The sequence below is a fragment of the Rhinatrema bivittatum genome, chromosome 2 (assembly GCF_901001135.1).
Source record: "Rhinatrema bivittatum chromosome 2, aRhiBiv1.1, whole genome shotgun sequence".
In the NCBI taxonomy this organism is placed as follows: domain Eukaryota; kingdom Metazoa; phylum Chordata; class Amphibia; order Gymnophiona; family Rhinatrematidae; genus Rhinatrema; species Rhinatrema bivittatum.
In genome coordinates, this window is record NC_042616.1 from 659,166,808 (window position 1) to 659,184,894 (window position 18,087).

The window sequence follows — 18,087 nt, forward strand, 5'->3', positions numbered from 1 at the left end:
CACCCTCAAACAGGCTCCCTCCCTCACTCGCGCGCACACACACACATCCCCACATACAGGGCCCTCTCTCTTGCATACACAGCCACACAATCTCCCTTTCTCTCTCACACATACATCCTCATACAGGCTACCTATGTCTCCCTCTCACACAGCCCTTCACACAGACTCTTGCTCACACAAACTCTTGCTCACACATACCCAATCCCTTCACACAGGCTAGCACTCTCACATACACACGACCCTTTTTTCATACACAGGAGCTCCTAATCTCTCACACACATACTCACTCCTTCACAATCTCCTCATATAGGCTCCCTCTCTCTGAAACCCACACTCAAGCATCCCCCCCACCCACCCTCTCTTACCTCCCATGCTCTCTCTCACACCCTCCTGCTGTCACCCTCCCCTCATATACGCTCGCTCTCTGAAACCCACACTCAAGCATCCCCCCACTCCCCTCTTATCAACCAAGCTGTCTCTCACCCTCCCCCACACCCCCTCTCCTCTCTCACACAACCTTCTCTCTCACCGGCATCCCCCTCCCCTCATATAGGCTCCCTCTCTCTGAAACCCACACTCAAGCACCCCCCCCCACCCAACCTCTCTTACCTCCCATGCTCTCTCTCACACCCTCCTGCTCTCTCACACTCCTCACCCCCCTCTTACCAAACATGCTCTCTGTCACCCTCCCCTCTCTCACACACACATTCTCTCTCACCGGCATCCCCCCACCATGCTCTCTCTCACACCCCTCCTGCTCTCGCTCACCCTCCCCTCCCCGACACACATTCTCTGTCACCGGCAATGCCGCAGAACGCGCTCCGTTCACGGTGAAGATGAAGGTCTGGTGTGCTGTTCGTGGTGAAAAGGGAAGGCCCCATGTGCCGCGAACAGCCCGGCACGCTGTTTGCGGCGAAAAGAGAAAGCCCCTGTGTGCCGTGAACGGCGCACCGAGCCTTCATCTTCGCTGCAAACAGAGCGCAGCACACAGAGGCCTTCTCTTTTCGCCGCGAACAGCGCGCCAGGCCTTCATCTTCGCTGCGAATGGAGCATGTTGCCGCAGGACACGCTCCGTTCACGGCATGCCGGGGTCTCCTCTGCTATTTTCTGCGCAGAATTTGGCAATTCTGCGCAGATGGGGAATTCTGCACAAATTCTGCATTCCGCAGTAGCGCAGAATTCCCCCAGGGTTATACTGCCTACGTGTTCCTGAGACCATGCCTTCTCAGGCTGGCTCTGCATCTCCTGGGTTCTAAACTGCAAGGCCTCCCGTTCCTCGGGACTACCTCTGGGACATCTCAGCTATCTGTGAGTTCTACAGAGGGGCTTCCCTGCTCCTCGGAGTTGCACCCCCAACCTGAACAAGTCTGTCCGCACCTCCCGCTCCTCGGGACTGCGCTCACATTTTACAGTAACAGCCATGGCTTCCCCACTCCTCGGGATAGTGCCCTCCGGCTTCTCTGGACTTTGCACGCCTCCCCACACCTCGGGGTTGCGCCTACGTACTGTATCGAGATTGCCAATATTTCCCCACTCCTCGGGGGCGGTGCTACGTCATCACCAGAGGCTCAGCTCAGGATTCCCTGTCCTGGGGGTTGGCCTACGGCTTTACATCATCATCCTATGCTGTGCAGCTCCTCCCCTCGGGGTTGCCCTCCGGAGTACCTCCTGACTGACCAAGCCTCACACCTCCCGCTCTGCAGTCTTTCTGGCACTCCTCTCCTTGGGGTCCCTGCCCAGGTATTGCCTCCAGTCTACTCTCCACGGGAGTCCTCACCTGGTACCACGGGACCTCTCCATTGACTCACCCAGAGCTCTCCGCTGTCTCTGACCTCACCTCCCGATGGTGCAGACCTGTGGGGGTCCTTCCCACAGGTAGTAACAACTTGCATCTCGGGCCAAGGGCCCACATACCCACAAATCATAACAATTGTGTCCTCCGTTTGCAGTATGCCATGGCTCTTTTACAATCCAGAGTGTGCAGTATCCTTTCCCTATCAGTCACATGCGACTTTGGAAAGAAGGTCAGTAAGGAGATTTGTCTAATTCAGGTGAAAAGCTAAGACCATTCTTGGAAGAAAGGATGGATGGATCCGCAAGGTGACTTTTTCGTGGTAGAATTGCAAGTAAGAGGGGTAGTGAACTAACACCTGAAGCTCACTAACCCGTCTTCCTGAAGTTATCACTACCAGGAACAATACCTTCTAAGTAAGAAATGTCATGGATGCAGTTTGCATCGGCTCAAAGGGCAGAAGCATAAGTTTTTCCAATACCAGGCTGATATTCTAAGGAACCAGACGGAGCCTTAGAGCCCACCTCATGAAACGAGACAGCAGTGGGTGTGTCGAGATTGAGTTTCCCTGTGTGGAAGGATGATTTGCTGCTATGGCACTGAGGTGCAGTCTGATAGATGATACTGCTAGGCCAGAGAAGTATATCAGATGCAGATATTGCAGCTATTTATCTGGGGAACAGCTGAATGGGTCTACTGCCACTGTTGCTCACCAGTGAAGGTACCTATGCCACTTGCTGGCATAATTCCTTCTTGTGGATGGTTTTCTGGCAGATATTAGAATATCCTGAATCTCAGTAGGGAGAGGGAGATGACTCAACACATTGATGATGGACAGAACCTTGCCACACTGGCAATACTTGAAACCTGGGGCCTTGGGAGCCATGGGTAGAACTTAAAAGTGCTTTTTGGAGTTCACTGAAGTGAGAAGAAGGAGAAAAATGAGAGGAAAAAACAAAAAAGAGAAGGAGATCCGCTTCTGTGTGCTACACAAGAAAAAACAGAAGTGAGGCAGTCAGGCAATCGCGCAGGAACCACCGAGCAAGTGCACAGAGGAAAGCTCTGTATATCTTGAGAGAAGTTTCCACCTCGAGTCCCCCCGAAGGGACATCCCAAACAGTATGGCTCATTCAGCCTGCTTACTGATGGGAAAATCTTCCTTTCCTCATACCACATTTATGCTTTATGGGGTATATTTTCCCTAAGCCGCCTGACAAAGTATGTGTACTTTTCAGCCTACACACAGCAGCCTAGTCTTCAAACACAAACTGCCTGCAAGATCAAGAGGCTATGCAGATAAAAGGTATGCACATATTTTAAGTTTTCGTCAAAGGGAGATTAAAGTCATGCATTGACCACACTCACACATTTTTGAAAATTAAATGTACACGGGGATGCTCATGAGTAGCGACCAAGATGGCTCCTTGATCCAGCTACTCTTCAAGATCCCGCATAAATCTACCTTTTTGCCCACATTCACTTTTGGTGCGCCACCTGATTTTTGTTCCACGCTATGCTGCGATATGTCTGGAACTAAGTCGAGTAAGATCGACACTGCTTTTGCGGCCGCAGCCGGCTCAAGCGCCTTAAACCGGACCCCACCATCCCCAGAAAAGTTGATTACTGATAAAAACATGGCATCAGCAGAGTTAGTTTTGGCTTAACTTCACCAGCTAAAAATCATGCTTCAGAGCAACACTGATTCCACTGCAGCCATTCGCTCAGACCTTTCCTCTTTGACTGAACAATTCACCTCCCATGCCACCTGTTTGGAGGATATCGAGTCCTAGACAGCATCGCTTTTGATGGCGACTGCTGCGCTCCCGCAGGTAACTACATTGGTAGAACATCTCCAGAATGAGCTAGAAGACATGGCCAACTGAAAATCGCTGCAACAATGTGCAACTCCTTGGATTCCCCGAACTGGAGGGTTTGGATATGTGACGGTTTTTGACCACATTGATTCCTACCTGTCTGCATCTACAATTTGACTTGCCCTTCGAAATTGAATGGGCTCATCACACTACCGTCCAGACCTCTTCAAAATTCGAGGTACCCAAGGCCTATCATTTTCAAGCTACTATGCTACAAGCAGACTCTGGAGATTTTCTTGGCTCACCGGGCTAAATTGCCAGTAAAGTATCAAGGCCATACCTTGCTTTTTTGTGCCTGATCTCACTAAGACAACAGCAGCTAAGAGAAAAGCATTCTTGGCATTTCGTCCTTGTTTTACAGGCCCTGGGAGCCCAGTATGGCCTTATATACCCTGCATGGATGCAAATGAAAAGCCTTTTAATCTCAACTGTACTACATCTGCTAATAAAGAATCCCTGTTGTACTGACCTTATCTTCTTGGTTGCTACAATCAAACAAAAAACTTTGGGAACCCTGCGAACATGGAAGCCTTCCTTTCATCGCTGGAATCTTCCTGTTAGGCGTCCCAGCCGCAGACCCGCGCAGCTGGTTCCCCTCACCTCGGGGGCCAGAAGGCTCGCTCCTGCTCCGTTCGTGGCTGGCCTCTGTCCCCAACGCCGACCGCAGCAGGCTCGGCCTTCTTCCACCTTCCCCACTTCTCCTGATGCCACTGCCTCTGTCCAAGGTCCTCCCAGGCGCACACCATTTCCTCCTATTTAAAGGGCCAGCGGCAGGGAAGTCCCCATGGCCCAGAGTGATGACGTCACCTCAGCAACAGGTCTTGCTCCCTTGTGAGTGCGAGTTGCTACGTTCCTGCTCCGATCCGGTTACTTAGCCTGTGCTCCTGCTCCTCTCTGTACCTTGGTTCCGCCCCTACTTCCTCTCCAGCTCTTTGTCCCCTCGGCTTGCTCTCCCGGTTCCTGACTCGGCTCGTCCCTGGATTTTGCTTCGTCTGCTGCCTGTCCTGAACTCCTGCCTGCCTACCGTCTCCTGGCCTGTCCTTGGATTCTCCTGTCTGCAGCCGGCCCCGACCACTGGTTCGTCTGACTTCACTGCTGTCTTCTGCCTTCATTGTATTGTCTTCACCTGGAGACCCGCTCCTAAGTCCTGCTGGCCCCGGTACCCAAGGGCTCAACCTGTGGGGAACGTGAGTTGGTATAGGTGAAGGTCCAGTTGGGTCTCCACTTCACCTGCATCTGCCTCCCGACGATGAGAGCCTACAGGTGGTGCCAACTTCGTCTCAGCTCAGGGATCCACTCTCCCGCAACACTTCCTTTGCGATGGTGACCTGATCTATTTTTTCTACTCTTTGGTCCAATCATTTTTGTTTCTTCTTTGGGTTTGCTGTTGCAGTTTTTTGCTATGCAGTGATCCATATTATATTTTCAATTCCTTTTTTTCCTCTTTGGACATTAGTACTTGGGTCATTTTTTGATCCTTTCATTCGTCATGCGAAGAGTCATATTTTTCTTTCTTGCCCATAATGGTTCTACTGATTTTCTTTTTATGCAGTATTCCTGATAATCCTCAGGTTTTTTGTGAGGGAGGATGCACTCTAGTTTTGTTTATATGCATCTAATGGGCTTTTTTTAATTTGAATTTTTCCCTTCAATGCGACTGGATCTTGTTTAGCTTCTGGTCCTGCTTGGAGGCTCTTTTTTTTCCTATGCCATGAGTTTGGCTTGGGTTCTTTTTCACACCCTGTTTACGGCTGATTTTTGTACTTGTTCTTTGTTTTTTAAGTTGCCTGTGCTGCCTGTTTTTCTTTTTGCAACTTGACTGTGGTTTTTTTTATTTATCAAAAATGCTGTACTTTTTCTCTCTCTCATTATGTCTCTTCACATTATGGCTTCATTTACTACCCTACAAATTACTTCTAAATGTTAATGATCTTTCACACCCTATTAAACGCAAGAAAAATCTATCTTATTTGCATTCTCTACATGCTAATATTGTCCTGCTTCAGGAAACTCACCTCTCTTCTTTAGAATCTCTCAAATTAAAACAGACCTGGGTTAGGGAAGGTTTTTTTTAGTCCTATGTCCCACAAAAAATGTGTAGTGATTTTTATTTCATAAGAAATTGGGGGTTCATGCTACTCATAATTCTGCTGATCCTGAAGGTCGCTGGGTATCTGTTACAGCAACCTTCGGATCTACCCAACTTTTATTTTTTAACATGTATGCTCCCAATATAGATGATACTGTTTTTTTTCAGGGAATTTCATCACAGCTGATGGGAGCAGGCTCTGCTTGCTTGGTGATAGGGGGTGATTTCAATCAACCTTTAGATCTCCTTATGGATAAACAATCCTCCACTAAACTTTCATATTCTAAATCCTATAAAGTGCTCCATAGTTTGATGGAGACCGCTGAACTGGCGGATCCCTGGCGCCTTCTTCATCCCACTGATAAAGACTACACATTTTTCTCATCCCCAAACTCCACATATTGATAACTTTTTAATATCTAGCTCCCTGGTTCCTGACATCTATTAAACCTATATTAGTATCCGATTATGCATCAGTCACCCTTACTTTAGCCTTGTCTACTTCGGAGAAACATTTATGGAGATTTAATTCGGCCATGTTAGAGGATACCGCTTTTCATGAGTATCTTCAAGCTAAAATTGTGGAATATTTTAACCATAATTAATCTTCAGAGGTCTCCCTCCCACGGGTTGGGCTGCCTTTAAGGCCACCATTCAAGGTGTTATCATCAGTTACAGTATTAGGATGAAGAAGGCACAATGGGCCGAATTCTCTCGGCTCCAACTTGTGGCCCGCCAAAAGCGAGAGCATATCTCCCATCCGTCTTCTCATACTCTCTCTCCTCTTCTACAAGCTCGTTATGCTTACAACAAACTTCTGAGTCTCGATACTAAGAAATCTTTTTTTTTTTCCAAAAAGCCCTCTATTATGATGAGAATAATAAAAGTGGTCATTTACTGGCTATTTACTTGAAAAAAAGCAAGAACGGAAATGTGTTCATGGGATCAAATCACAGCATGGAGATCTGCTTCTGTCTGACCCTGCTATTCTGCAAGCTTTTAGTGAATTTTATTCCAGCTTATATTAATCTGAACCTTCTGTTCCAATTTCTGCTATTAACCAGTTTCTTTCACAGTTAACCCATCCATCCCTCACGCTGGATCGGCCCATGGTTTCAGCTGAAATCTCCACTGCGTTGACTACCTTGAAGGATGGGAAGATACCTGGACCCGATGGTTTTACAGTGGACTTAAGAACATAAGAACATAAGAAATTGCCATGCTGGGTCAGACCAAGGGTCCATCAAGCCCAGCATCCTGTTTCCAACAGAGGCCAAAACCAGGCCACAAGAACCTGGCAATTACCCAAATACTAAGAAGATCCCATGCTACTGATGCAATTAATAGCAGTGGCTATTCCCTAAGTAAAATTGATTAATAGCCATTAATGGACTTCTCCTCCAAGAACTTATCCAAACCTTTTTTGAACCCAGCTACACTAACTGCACTAACCACATCCTCTGGCAACAAATTCCAGAGTTTTATTGTGCGTTGAGTGAAAAAGAATTTTCTCCGATTAGTCTTAAATGTGCTACTTGCTAACTTCATGGAATGCCCCCTAGTCCTTCTATTATTCGAAAGTGAAAATAACCGAGTCACATCTACTCGTTCAAGACCTCTCATGATCTTAAAGATCTCTTTCTCCAAGCTGAACAGCCCTAACCTCTTCAGCCTTTCCTCATAGGGAAGCTGTTCCATCCTCTTTATCATTTTGGTTACCCTTCTCTGTACCTTCTCCATCGCAACTATATCTTTTTTGAGATGCGGCGACCAGAATTGTACACAGACCAGAATCTGTACACAGACTTTTTTCATTCATTTCAAAAGCAGCTTGTTCCTAAACTTCATAATTATTTTACTGTCATGTCCTCTCACCTTGAACATAATTCTTTCTTCTCAAAGGCCTGTATTGTCGTAATCCCCAAAGCCTGGGAGGGATTCTCAACTGGTTTCCAATTACCGTTCTACTTTCCTTCTAAACACAGATTATAAGCTTTTTACCAAATTCTTGCTTCCAGAATGGCGGGGGCAATGTGGGATCTTATTCACCTGACCAAGATGGTTTTATTAAAAATCGTCTCATCTCCAATAATGCTCAGATTTTTTTTCATATCCAAGGCTTGGATAAATCCTTCTCCACTCCAATTATAGCCCTTTCCTTGGATGCTGAGAAAGCATTCGACAGAGTCGAGTGGCCTTACCTATTGGAGACGCTATGATGCTATATCACCACCCTTCAGCATTCTTGTATCTCAATAGTCACAGGTCCCCTCCGTTTTACGCTGCATAAAGGTACTAGACAGGGCTGTCCCCTTTCTCCCTTCCTTTTTAATTTGGCTCTGGAACCTTTGCTATTAGCTATTCATTCTATCCCGGCTATAGAAGGTATTGCTTTGGGCTCTGCGACTTATAAGCTTTCGGTTTATGCAGATAATGTTTTACTATATATTGTTAACCCTGCTACTTCTCTCCCTCCTTTATTTTCTCTTATTTCTACTTATTCTTCGTTTTCTGGATATCGTATCAACTGGCATAAAACTGAGTTTTTGGTGCTAAATATACTTGGTGCACATATAGATCACAGCCTTCCCATTTCATTTTTCTGATAATGGCCTTAGGTATTTGGGTATTATTTACTTTCAGGATCTTTCAGATACCCTGACTCATTGTGAATCCTCTCTCCTAAGCATATTACGAGATGCCATCCTCTGGTGGTCTCCCCTACATTTAACCTGGTGGGGCTCCGTGCCTCAATTTTATTTTCTCCATGGTCCCAATTGGTTTTTCCAAGGATTTTTATATTCAGGTGGATCGCTTTCTTTGGCATCACAAATTCCCTTGGATTGCTCTTTCTAAATTGAAGGCTGATAAAAGCCGTGGGGGAGTTAATTTTCCAGACATCTATAGATACCAGACTTATTTTACAACAAGGATATCATTGGTTTTCTTCTATATTGACTATACTTGATTCTCCTTGTTGGCTTTCTATTGATAGGGACTTAGTTTTTCCCTTCCCCTTAGAGGTTATTATTGGGATGTTCCCCACTCGTACTCTACAAGCTCGTCCCATTCTTTTCTCCACGCATAGGGCTTTCAAGAAATATGATTGCCTTATGTCTTTCTCTTCTCTGCCATGGGGTTTTTCACAACTGGCTCCTATATGGTTTCATCTGCATTTTCTTATTGACGGTACCCCTCTCAACTGGCCAGGTTAGAAGGCTCGAGGGATTTGGTTTCTTTCACAGCTGATTTGGGATGGCTCCCTTGTATCTTTTTCTGAACTTAGGCAACTCTATTCTCTCCACTCAGCTCAGTTGTATATCTGGTTGCAATTGCAGGCCTTTTTATTGACTTCTTTGTTATCTTGCTTTCGTCTAACTGAATTCCCCAATCTATTTTTAATGTACTGTGACTTTGGCTCCTTGGGACACTTAGCCTCTTGGTTTTATAAAGCCTCATGAACTCTCTTTTTTCTTCTCTTCTAGGTTTATAAGCTTTTTGGTGCTCTGAATATAATTGTTCTGATGATGTTATGGACTGGGGATATTTTTGGCGCTCTTCACTGCGTATTTCACTGTCTTCCAGTTTAACTCAATCCTCCTTTTTTTGTATCTCATCGAACTGTTTGGACCCCTTGGAAACTTTTCCATGCAGGTCTTGTGTCAGCTCATGAATGTTGGTCTTGCTCTTTACCTAAAGCTATTTCACATATGTTATTTCTTTGTCCCATTGTTTCTTCCTTTTGGCAGCATACCTGGGGAATTATTTCCTTGATTCTAGATCTGGACTCCCCGATATCCTACCGTATGGTTATACTCTGTGGTGCAGCTTTGCCTTTTTCCCTTTCCTCTTCTCATCATAAACTCCTTGATTTTTTTCTTACCATCACAATTCATCTTATTTTATCTTTCTGGAAGCGCAGTGAATTACTCAATGAGCACTATTGGTGGAACTCAATTTGTTTATACTGCAAGTATGAAAAGGCGGTCGTAATCAAAAGCCATCATTTGGCCTCTTGGACTAGGGTGTGGATGATTATCTTAATTCTTTGGGTGTTCCCTTTTAATGCACAGCTCTGTCGCTATATTCTCATTTGACTGTTTATACATTCCTGATTCGGGCAGTTATTTCTGTATTTTGTCGTAATGTTGTTTTTCTGTAATGTCTTCCTTATTGTCAATGTCTTTTATATTTTGTTGTATGTTCATACAAGATATTTTCCAATAAACAGATTTGAACTTAAAAAAAAAAAAAAGAAAATTAAATGTACACGTTTTCAAAGGCTTATTCGGCATCTCCATGGGTTAAACAGGAGTTAAGTGGGGAGAATGGCTTAATCCACTTATACGGATTTTTAGCCAGCTAAAAGGACACATGTAGTTTCACAATGGAGGTCATTTTCAAAGGAAAATGTAAATGTAATGCACTATCGTAGAAATTTTCAAAAGCCATTTACCCGTGCTAAGCTCACTTAATGCAGATAAAACCTATTGACAATTCAATAGCATATATCGAATTGCCATTGAATTTGTTGCACTCGGGGGTGGACCCCTGGCCTGAGGAAGTACAGGAACTGACCACAGGGGGCAGAGCACTGAAAGAGAAGGGGCAGTGTAGATCTTCACCGCTGGAAGCCCGAGGTTCCCCCGGGAGGAGCCCGTAGGGACCCGGGCTGCTGGGACTTAGGTGGGCCTCGTAGGGTCTCCTGGGAGAGTTTGAGTCCGGCATGCCCACAGAGACTGGAAGAGCGCTATCGGGTTCGAGGCTGGAAACAGGTTGGAGATAAGCGAACCAGAAGAGTGTTGGTGTCGACAAGGCTAGGGACTGAGCCAGAATCAAGCAGGGTCAGGAGAGCAAGGTCAAATCCAAGAATCAGTCCGAGGAGTGGTCAACGAAGCAAGGGTCACGATCCAGAGGACAGGCAGGGTCGAAGAACAGGCAGAGGTCTTTGGCAGGCGGCAGGCAGACAGGCAGGTCAGGAACAAGCTGAGGTCTTTACCAGAAAGGCAGACCGAGGTAAGACCAGGAAGACGAACAACGAAGACAGGAACAAGCAGGGCACGGAAGCAGGAACAAGCAGGAATGGAACTGGAACAGAAGAATCCTGGAACGAGACTAGGAACAGGCTAGCAGGCACACGAGCAAAGGCAATCTCAGGAACAAACCGACCTGATTGCCAAGGCCATGAAGTGAGGCCAGGAACTTCCTTTTAACATCCATTGAATCAGGGTGCACCGTGGAACTAGGCCCCGTCCTAGAACCCATATCAGGGCGGCTGGTCTGCGCGCGTGTAGGGGCGTGGCTAGCTGCTTGGATGCTGAGACCTGGCGTGGGGCCTGGCATGTGACCAAAGGCCCAGCGACCGCCGCCACGGTACGCCGGGGCCTAGCTGGGCTCACGAGGGCCGCGAGGGAGACAGGACCGGGACCCGCTGTGTGACCCCGAAGGTGAGCGGTCCCGAGCGTGGGACGACCTCGGGTGGGGTGCGTAACAGAATTGTCAATAGATTTCACTTGCGTTAAGTGCGCTTAACGTGGGTAAATGGGCTTTTGAAAATTTCTATGACAGTGCGTTACATTTACATTTTCCTTTGAAAATTACCTCCATTGTGAAACTAATTGTGTCCTTTCAGCTGGCTAAAAATCCATATAGGCGGATTAAGCTATTCTCCCCACTTAACTCTTGTTTAACCAATGAAGATGCCGCATAAGCCTTTGAAAATTTACCCTGTATGTATCAGTATCAGGACTGGGGGACTGGCTGGATGCAGGGATTTCCCCCAGAGGGGTAGTACAGGACTTCAAGGGAGGGCAGAGCAGTGTCTTCCGCCTAACCAGCCACCTCCCCCTTGGGTTTAGCCTGCAGGCTCTGGTGGCCAGCAGGACTTTGGCTGGAGCTGGAGACAAGCTAGGTCTAGAGGCAGGACAGGTGCTGGAGACAATGTAGGCACAGGCAGTGAGACAGGAACCAGAGACAAAGCTGGAACCATAGGCAAGTAGGACCTGGAGACAGTCAGGGGCTGGAGATAAGGAACAGGAGAAAAGGCATGAAACTGTAAACAGAATTGGAAATGAGGGCAAGGCCTGGAACTGGAGGCAGAGTTCTGAAACTTAAGGCCCATGATTCAGCAAGGGAAGACTGGGCAGGACAAGACAAGGACTGGACAGAACTACAAGAATAGGGCAAAGAATATATACCACAGGCTAACAGGAACTACTGCAAAGTAAGGACATATAAGACAAGACAAGGGAGAAATAGACAAGGAGGCCTAGGCAGGCCACAAGGCAGAGTGAGACTAGAAGGTGCAAAGGCCACAAGGCAAAGCAGAAAGGCCAAGGAGGCGACAAGGCAAGGGAAAACAAAAAGGCCACAGAGGACACGCAGCAGCAAGGCAAGACGAGCCAATTGAAAGAGCTGAGGTGACTCAATGAAGAGGCACTATATTGTGGGAGAGGCAGGGCTAAATAGGGTTGGCCTTGCTGAATCATGGGATCATCAAGAAGTTGGCTAGAGTGGGAGAAAGGATGGCTCCATTAGGGCCTCTCCTGGCAGGGAGGCTGCCTAGCATCCAGAATCCTTATAATTAGTATGATAATTGTATGGGGTTCCAAGGATATTAAATGAGATATCATCAGGAATAGAACACAATCTGAACAATTTAGGCACTAAATGATTTTTGATTTAGTAAAGGAAACATTTTGCTTCTGCATGGACTTCTAAATGGCAATTTGTGGAGATATTTTGAACTATGGATATGCTCCATTGTTAATAATATGAACCACTGAAAAGAGTGAAAACTCAATAACTATTCAAATAATCACTCACAAATATGTATGGTTCTCCAATCACAAATAGTGTTAAAATAATGTGAAAACACTCAAATGTGATTTGCTGGTTTATGCAAGATCAACCAGCCACAGTACACCTTTCTTGAGTATCAAATCAATCATAGTGATCCACTGGTAGCGCTTAAAGACATATACATTTTTTAAATGTTATATGTAAGTAAAAACTTATCTTTAAAAGAGTCAGAATAGCTTCATATCCAAAGCTAGCAGGTTACAGTGCTGGATCAAAAGTACACCCCTTTTTGGTATCGCATGCTCACTCAAAGATGAGATTTGTGCAATGTTCTCTCCACCTAGAGAACACTGCACAAATCTCATCTTGGAGTGAGTTTCCTCACTCCGTAGGTCATCAAATCTTCACAAGAGACCACTGTTCTGTTCGTACATCTCTCGTTGAATGTGAAAGTGGCCCCTAACCCCCTACACTAATACTTAAACCTCACCTCGAGTTACTAGGTGGGCCTCCTATAGGGATACAAATACCTGTCTAGGGAGGAGGCACTATGGCAAGTCTCTCTCTTTCTTTCTTTCTTTCTCTCTCTCTCACAATGTGAATCTTGCCAGCCTATCTCATATTAACATTACAAGAGGAGCCAGCATACAGGAGTGTGGCAAAGCTTGCTGTGGTATATCAGGCTGAAAAACACTAACATCACGACGCACTAAACTTTGAGGCAAGATTGTGAATATACAGGAAAGCATTCCTCAGTATTACTTAAAGTAGCAGTGCTGGAAAAAATAGTTTTAGTTAATACAAACCAAACCATTAAAAATTCTCAGTTTTCTTTCTAATTCTTATGTTACAAGTGAGGACACAGCAGAATTTAGTTCTTGAAAGCTCCTCCTACTTACCTTAAGTAAAGTCAGCTAGCATCATCAGCTGAAAAGTTTAAGGTCAAAGGATTCTGCTCTGTTAAAAGCTGCACATCTTTCTTTATAACAAATGTGAATGCATAAGAAATAAATAAACATTGAGAAAAAACAGAAAGCAGACTTAAGAATAAGACCAAAAGCGGAATCAGAGTCAAAAGTCTAGCCAGTACTACTGCCCTAACCTCTCTAGCCAATAAAATAAGCTTTGAGATACTGATTTTCAGGAATAAGTAATCTGAAACAATATTTTAAACAGTGAATTCCCAGAGACTATCCTGGAAATTTAGGAACTAGGGCCAGTTCCAGTGAACTAGATGAAGATGCTGGCCATCAACTTGCTTAAAACTTTTATAAACCACATTGAATCTGGAATCACTGTTTATGTTTATTTTGAATTTATGAGTCACCTATACCAAAGCCATAGGCGATGAACTTAATTGTAAAATGTAGCACAAAAATCATCTTTCTAGCACGAACCTGTGAACTCCAGACACCTATGCTGAAAATCCTATACAATAAATAAAACAGGGAGGAGGACACTCTTTTCCCTCCTATGATGCAGGACTTACAATGTCATCGATATTTTTGTTTGAGTAGTTCAGGTGAGTTATTTTCCTCAGGTACTGTATCAGGGACTCTTCTCTACGATTCTTGAAACGATTGCTGTTTTTAGCAATTAGATCCACAGTGAGTCGAACCATGCTTCATTCACAAGCCAGGTATTTTCAGCCAACGTTATTCCAAGATACATCCGAATCCTCTCATTATTGACTCCTTAAAGGCTGTTTCAACAAAGAAAACTGGAAAATGACTAAAGCATTGTTATGCAACATCTAAGAATTTGCAAGCATTTCATTTTAGCCATCTGGTTTCCTACTATGTGAATTGCATGATCTTGTAAGAAGACTTTTGAGCCACACAAGTTAGATCTGTGAATGCAAATGGAAAGAACAAATGAAAATATAGAGACTGCTTCCAAAACAGGATAAAATTTTATTCATTGTTTCAGTAGTTCTTATGGCTAAATTTTTCTGTTTTTAAATATCTTAGTACCAAGTAATTATTAAGTTCTAAAGACATTAACATGAATTTTCAAAGGAGTTACACATGTAAATATAACATACTATTGTAGCAATTTTCGAAAGCCGTTTACCCATTTTAAATGCACTCAATGTAGGTAAACCCTATTGACAATTCAATGGCATATGCTGTAGCAATTTTTAAAAGCCCACTTACACGGGTATAGTGGACTTTTTGAAAATTGTTCAGCTTGTATGCAGGTAAAAGTATGTTCGCTGTGCAACAATGTTTGTAATTTTACCGGCATTGAGTAGAGGCATTTGCAGGAGCAAGATTAGTGTAGGAAATGAAACAAGGCACCTTGTTAATTCAGTCCCTGCCCAAATCCCACCCCCTACTTTTCCAGTTTCCCTTAGATTTTCCAGATATTGTTGCTTCTCTTCCTCTTTCTATGATCTCTTGTAGTTTATGAATGCTGTTTCATGGTTTTCTAAAGAAGTAGCTCAGGGCTTCCCAAACATGTCCTGGGGACCCCAGAGCCAGTCAGGTTTTCAGGAGATCCACAATGAATATGCATGAGACTAATTTGCATATACTGAATCTCCATGATATATAAATTAATCTCATGCATATTTACTGTGGATATCTTGAAAACGTGACTGGCTGTAGGGGCCCCAGAACAGGTTTGGGAAGCCCTGAAGTAGCTGAAAAGGTAAGGGAGAAAAAGTTAGTGGTCATAAACTACAAGAGATCGCAGAAAGAGAAAGACTGGTGACAATGTCTGCAAAAACTAAGAAAAGCTGGGAAAGTAATCAGGAATGTAAAAATTAAATAGAAGAAAAAATAGCAAATACGGTAACTCATGGGGAAAAGACCTTTTTTTAGATATGTTAGTAATAGAAGGAAGTGCATAAGTGGCATTGTGAGGCTCAGAGGTGAAATAAATAAATAAACAAACAAACAAATAAATAAATAAATAGAGGCTGATGAGGAAAAAGCAAAATTGCTTAACAAAAACAAGTTTGCGGGGATCACATGATGATGCAGCGCTGAATGGGCACTGCTCTCCCTCACTCCCGGCCCCAATCTGTTTCATCGGTTCAAAACCTTGGTAATTTTGGCCCTATCTAGCATAGCTATGGTGGATAAGGCGGCGAAAAAGTCCCTGCCCATGCTTTGGGGAGACCAGATGGTTCACGTTAAGCGAACCTGCCGGAAAACAGCGGCAGATCAGGTGGCCTGCAACGAGGAACCAGCCTCTGAAGAAGACATTATGGCGGACAGCCCACTCCCCACTGATATCACTGAGGTGGTCAACGCCGCCATTAGTCAATTAGGCGATAAAATTCATTCTAGTTTGGATAAGCAAGTGATTGAGAAGCAAGATGACTAGAAAATCGAAGCAGACGCAACAATCAGCGTATCATCGGGGTGCCAGAACTGTCTGAAGGTACAGATCATGTGTGTTTTTTCTCCATGTAGCTACCTACTGTGCTAAATACTGGCTTTGCAGGGGGCAAAATGAAGCTAGATCAAGCTCACAGAGCACTGATGCCTGTTCCAAAAGAGCACGATCGACCACGGGCAGTGATCTTCTTGATGCCAGCAGGAAAATGAAGGAAATTAAGTTCCAGGACCATCGCTCTTTCTCTTTCAAGACTACTCTATGGAGGTGCAGCACCATTGCGCCACATTCCTAGATGTCAAGCAGGACCTGTGCAATCTGGGCCTGACCTACGCCATGCTGCACCCAGCAAGGCTGTGGGTACTTCATGATGGCAAGTCGGAGTGTTAGGATTCCGCCCCCTTACCTGCTCTGGCAGGCAGCCAGTCCCGGCTCTCTCCTCCGCTGCACGAGGCGGCCAAACCCCAAATCCCACTGGGGCGATCTACCCACATGGCGCAACATGCCGCCGACTCGGCCTCTGACCCTCTAGGCGTGCGCGCACCATCTTCACTCATTTAAAGGGCCCGCGGTGAGAAACTTTGCAGCGGTCCCAGGAGATGACATCACCCCGGCAGGATATTTAAACCTGGCTCTGACTTCAGCACTTTACCTCAGCAACAGTTACTGCTCTGATCTAGAGTGCGTAGTCTGCATTGTTCCTGATCCTGCGTTCCAGCCCTGACTCCTGATTCTGCGTTCCAGCCTCGGCCCCTGTTCCTGCTCTTGGACTGACTCCCCAGTTTTGACCTCTGCCTGGTATTTCATCTCAGCTTGTTCTCTGCCTGCCCTGACCTCCAGCCTGTTTCCTCGTCTCACCTGGTTTCATCTGTCCGCTGCCTGCCTCGACTTCTCTCTGCTCAATACCGCGTTGCCTTCTCCTTTGGACTCCTAAGTCCTGCCAGGCTCAACCTGTGGAGAATGTGGGCTGCTAAAGGTGAAGCTCCAATTGGGTCTTCTCAGCCTGCACCGCCTCCTGATGACAAGGACCACTAGGGGCCTTCCCCTGGTGGCAGCATCAACCTCGCCTCGGCTCAAGGGTCTACACACACAACACTGAGGTGTTCAATTCTATGCTACTTCAGAAACTCCAGCATGCTGCAGCGGAGACACCGGATGGTGCTTCCTAAACTGACATGCTGCACAATATCCTTTTTTCATTTATAATGTGTGCCTGTAATAGCTGAGAGTTCAGGTCTGTTCTCTGGTCTTAGCTGTTCTATTTTTCAAAGATATTGAGACATTTTACTTTTGAGCACTGTTTGCTATGCATTTTTACTCTGAGAGGGGTGTGTGTGTATGGAATAGTTAGGGATTGGGTGGGTAAGGTTGCTCAAGAGGAAGATGTTCGTTCTGGAGCTTTTTTCTTCTCTCAGCCTGGTCCAGATATGCCATCCATCTTGGTCTTGCACTACCCGAGGGTATTTCCTCGCTGGCAGCCCACTCCAACTTGGTTGCCTATCCTATTCTTGCATCCACACAGTCTGTGTATTCAATGCCTTTTGAGGCAATTTAGCTGCTTTTGGTGGCGGTAGCACATGGGATTTTTTCCCTTCTGGCTACTTTTGGTGTCTCTGGATCCTATGAATGCTGATTGCCTTACTGGGTCTGGATGATGGAACTTCGGTCCCGGAGATGATTGCGTCAATCTTCCTTCATGTGGTGAAGATGGGACGCAGGATGTTTGTTCCCAGAGCCTTAGGAATTTTGCGGCTTTCTGACGATGGGCTCTAGGAGATATTCTTCCATAGTCTCTTCAGGCAGCTTGGTCATGTTCAGGACCAAGGCACAGATAGCAGTAGTTGTGCCCTTTGGTCACCAACATGATTTTGCCACACTGGCAGTATTTAAAGCCAGGGGTTTTAGGCACTGCAGCACTTAAGTGTTTTGAGGGAAAAAAATAAAATGACAAGAATTCCTGAGAAAAAAAAGTAAGACACTCGATTCCATAAGTCAGTGCAGAGCACGGAAAAAAAGAAACTGAGGAGACTCACATGAGGTGTGTGGGAAGAACTGCGCAGCCGCACAGGGGAGAAAACTCTGCAAGCTTAGACAGCCAGCTCCGCCCATGATGCCCGGATGAAGTCAACCAGACAGTATGGCTAAATAAGCCTGCTTATCGATGGAAAAATATTTTTATTTAGTGC

The 18,087-nt window shown here is 45.4% G+C and overlaps 1 protein-coding gene across 1 annotated transcript in view; it reads right to left on the reverse strand.

Moving 5' to 3' along the window:
* Positions 1 to 18,087, reverse strand: part of PPP1R42 (protein phosphatase 1 regulatory subunit 42) — a 231,902-nt gene that overhangs the window by 203,992 nt on the left and 9,823 nt on the right. Inside the window, 1 exon segment of the mRNA XM_029591417.1 lies at positions 14,046 to 14,405. Within this exon segment, the coding sequence (XP_029447277.1) occupies positions 14,046 to 14,177 (132 nt within the window). The 5' untranslated portion in view covers positions 14,178 to 14,405.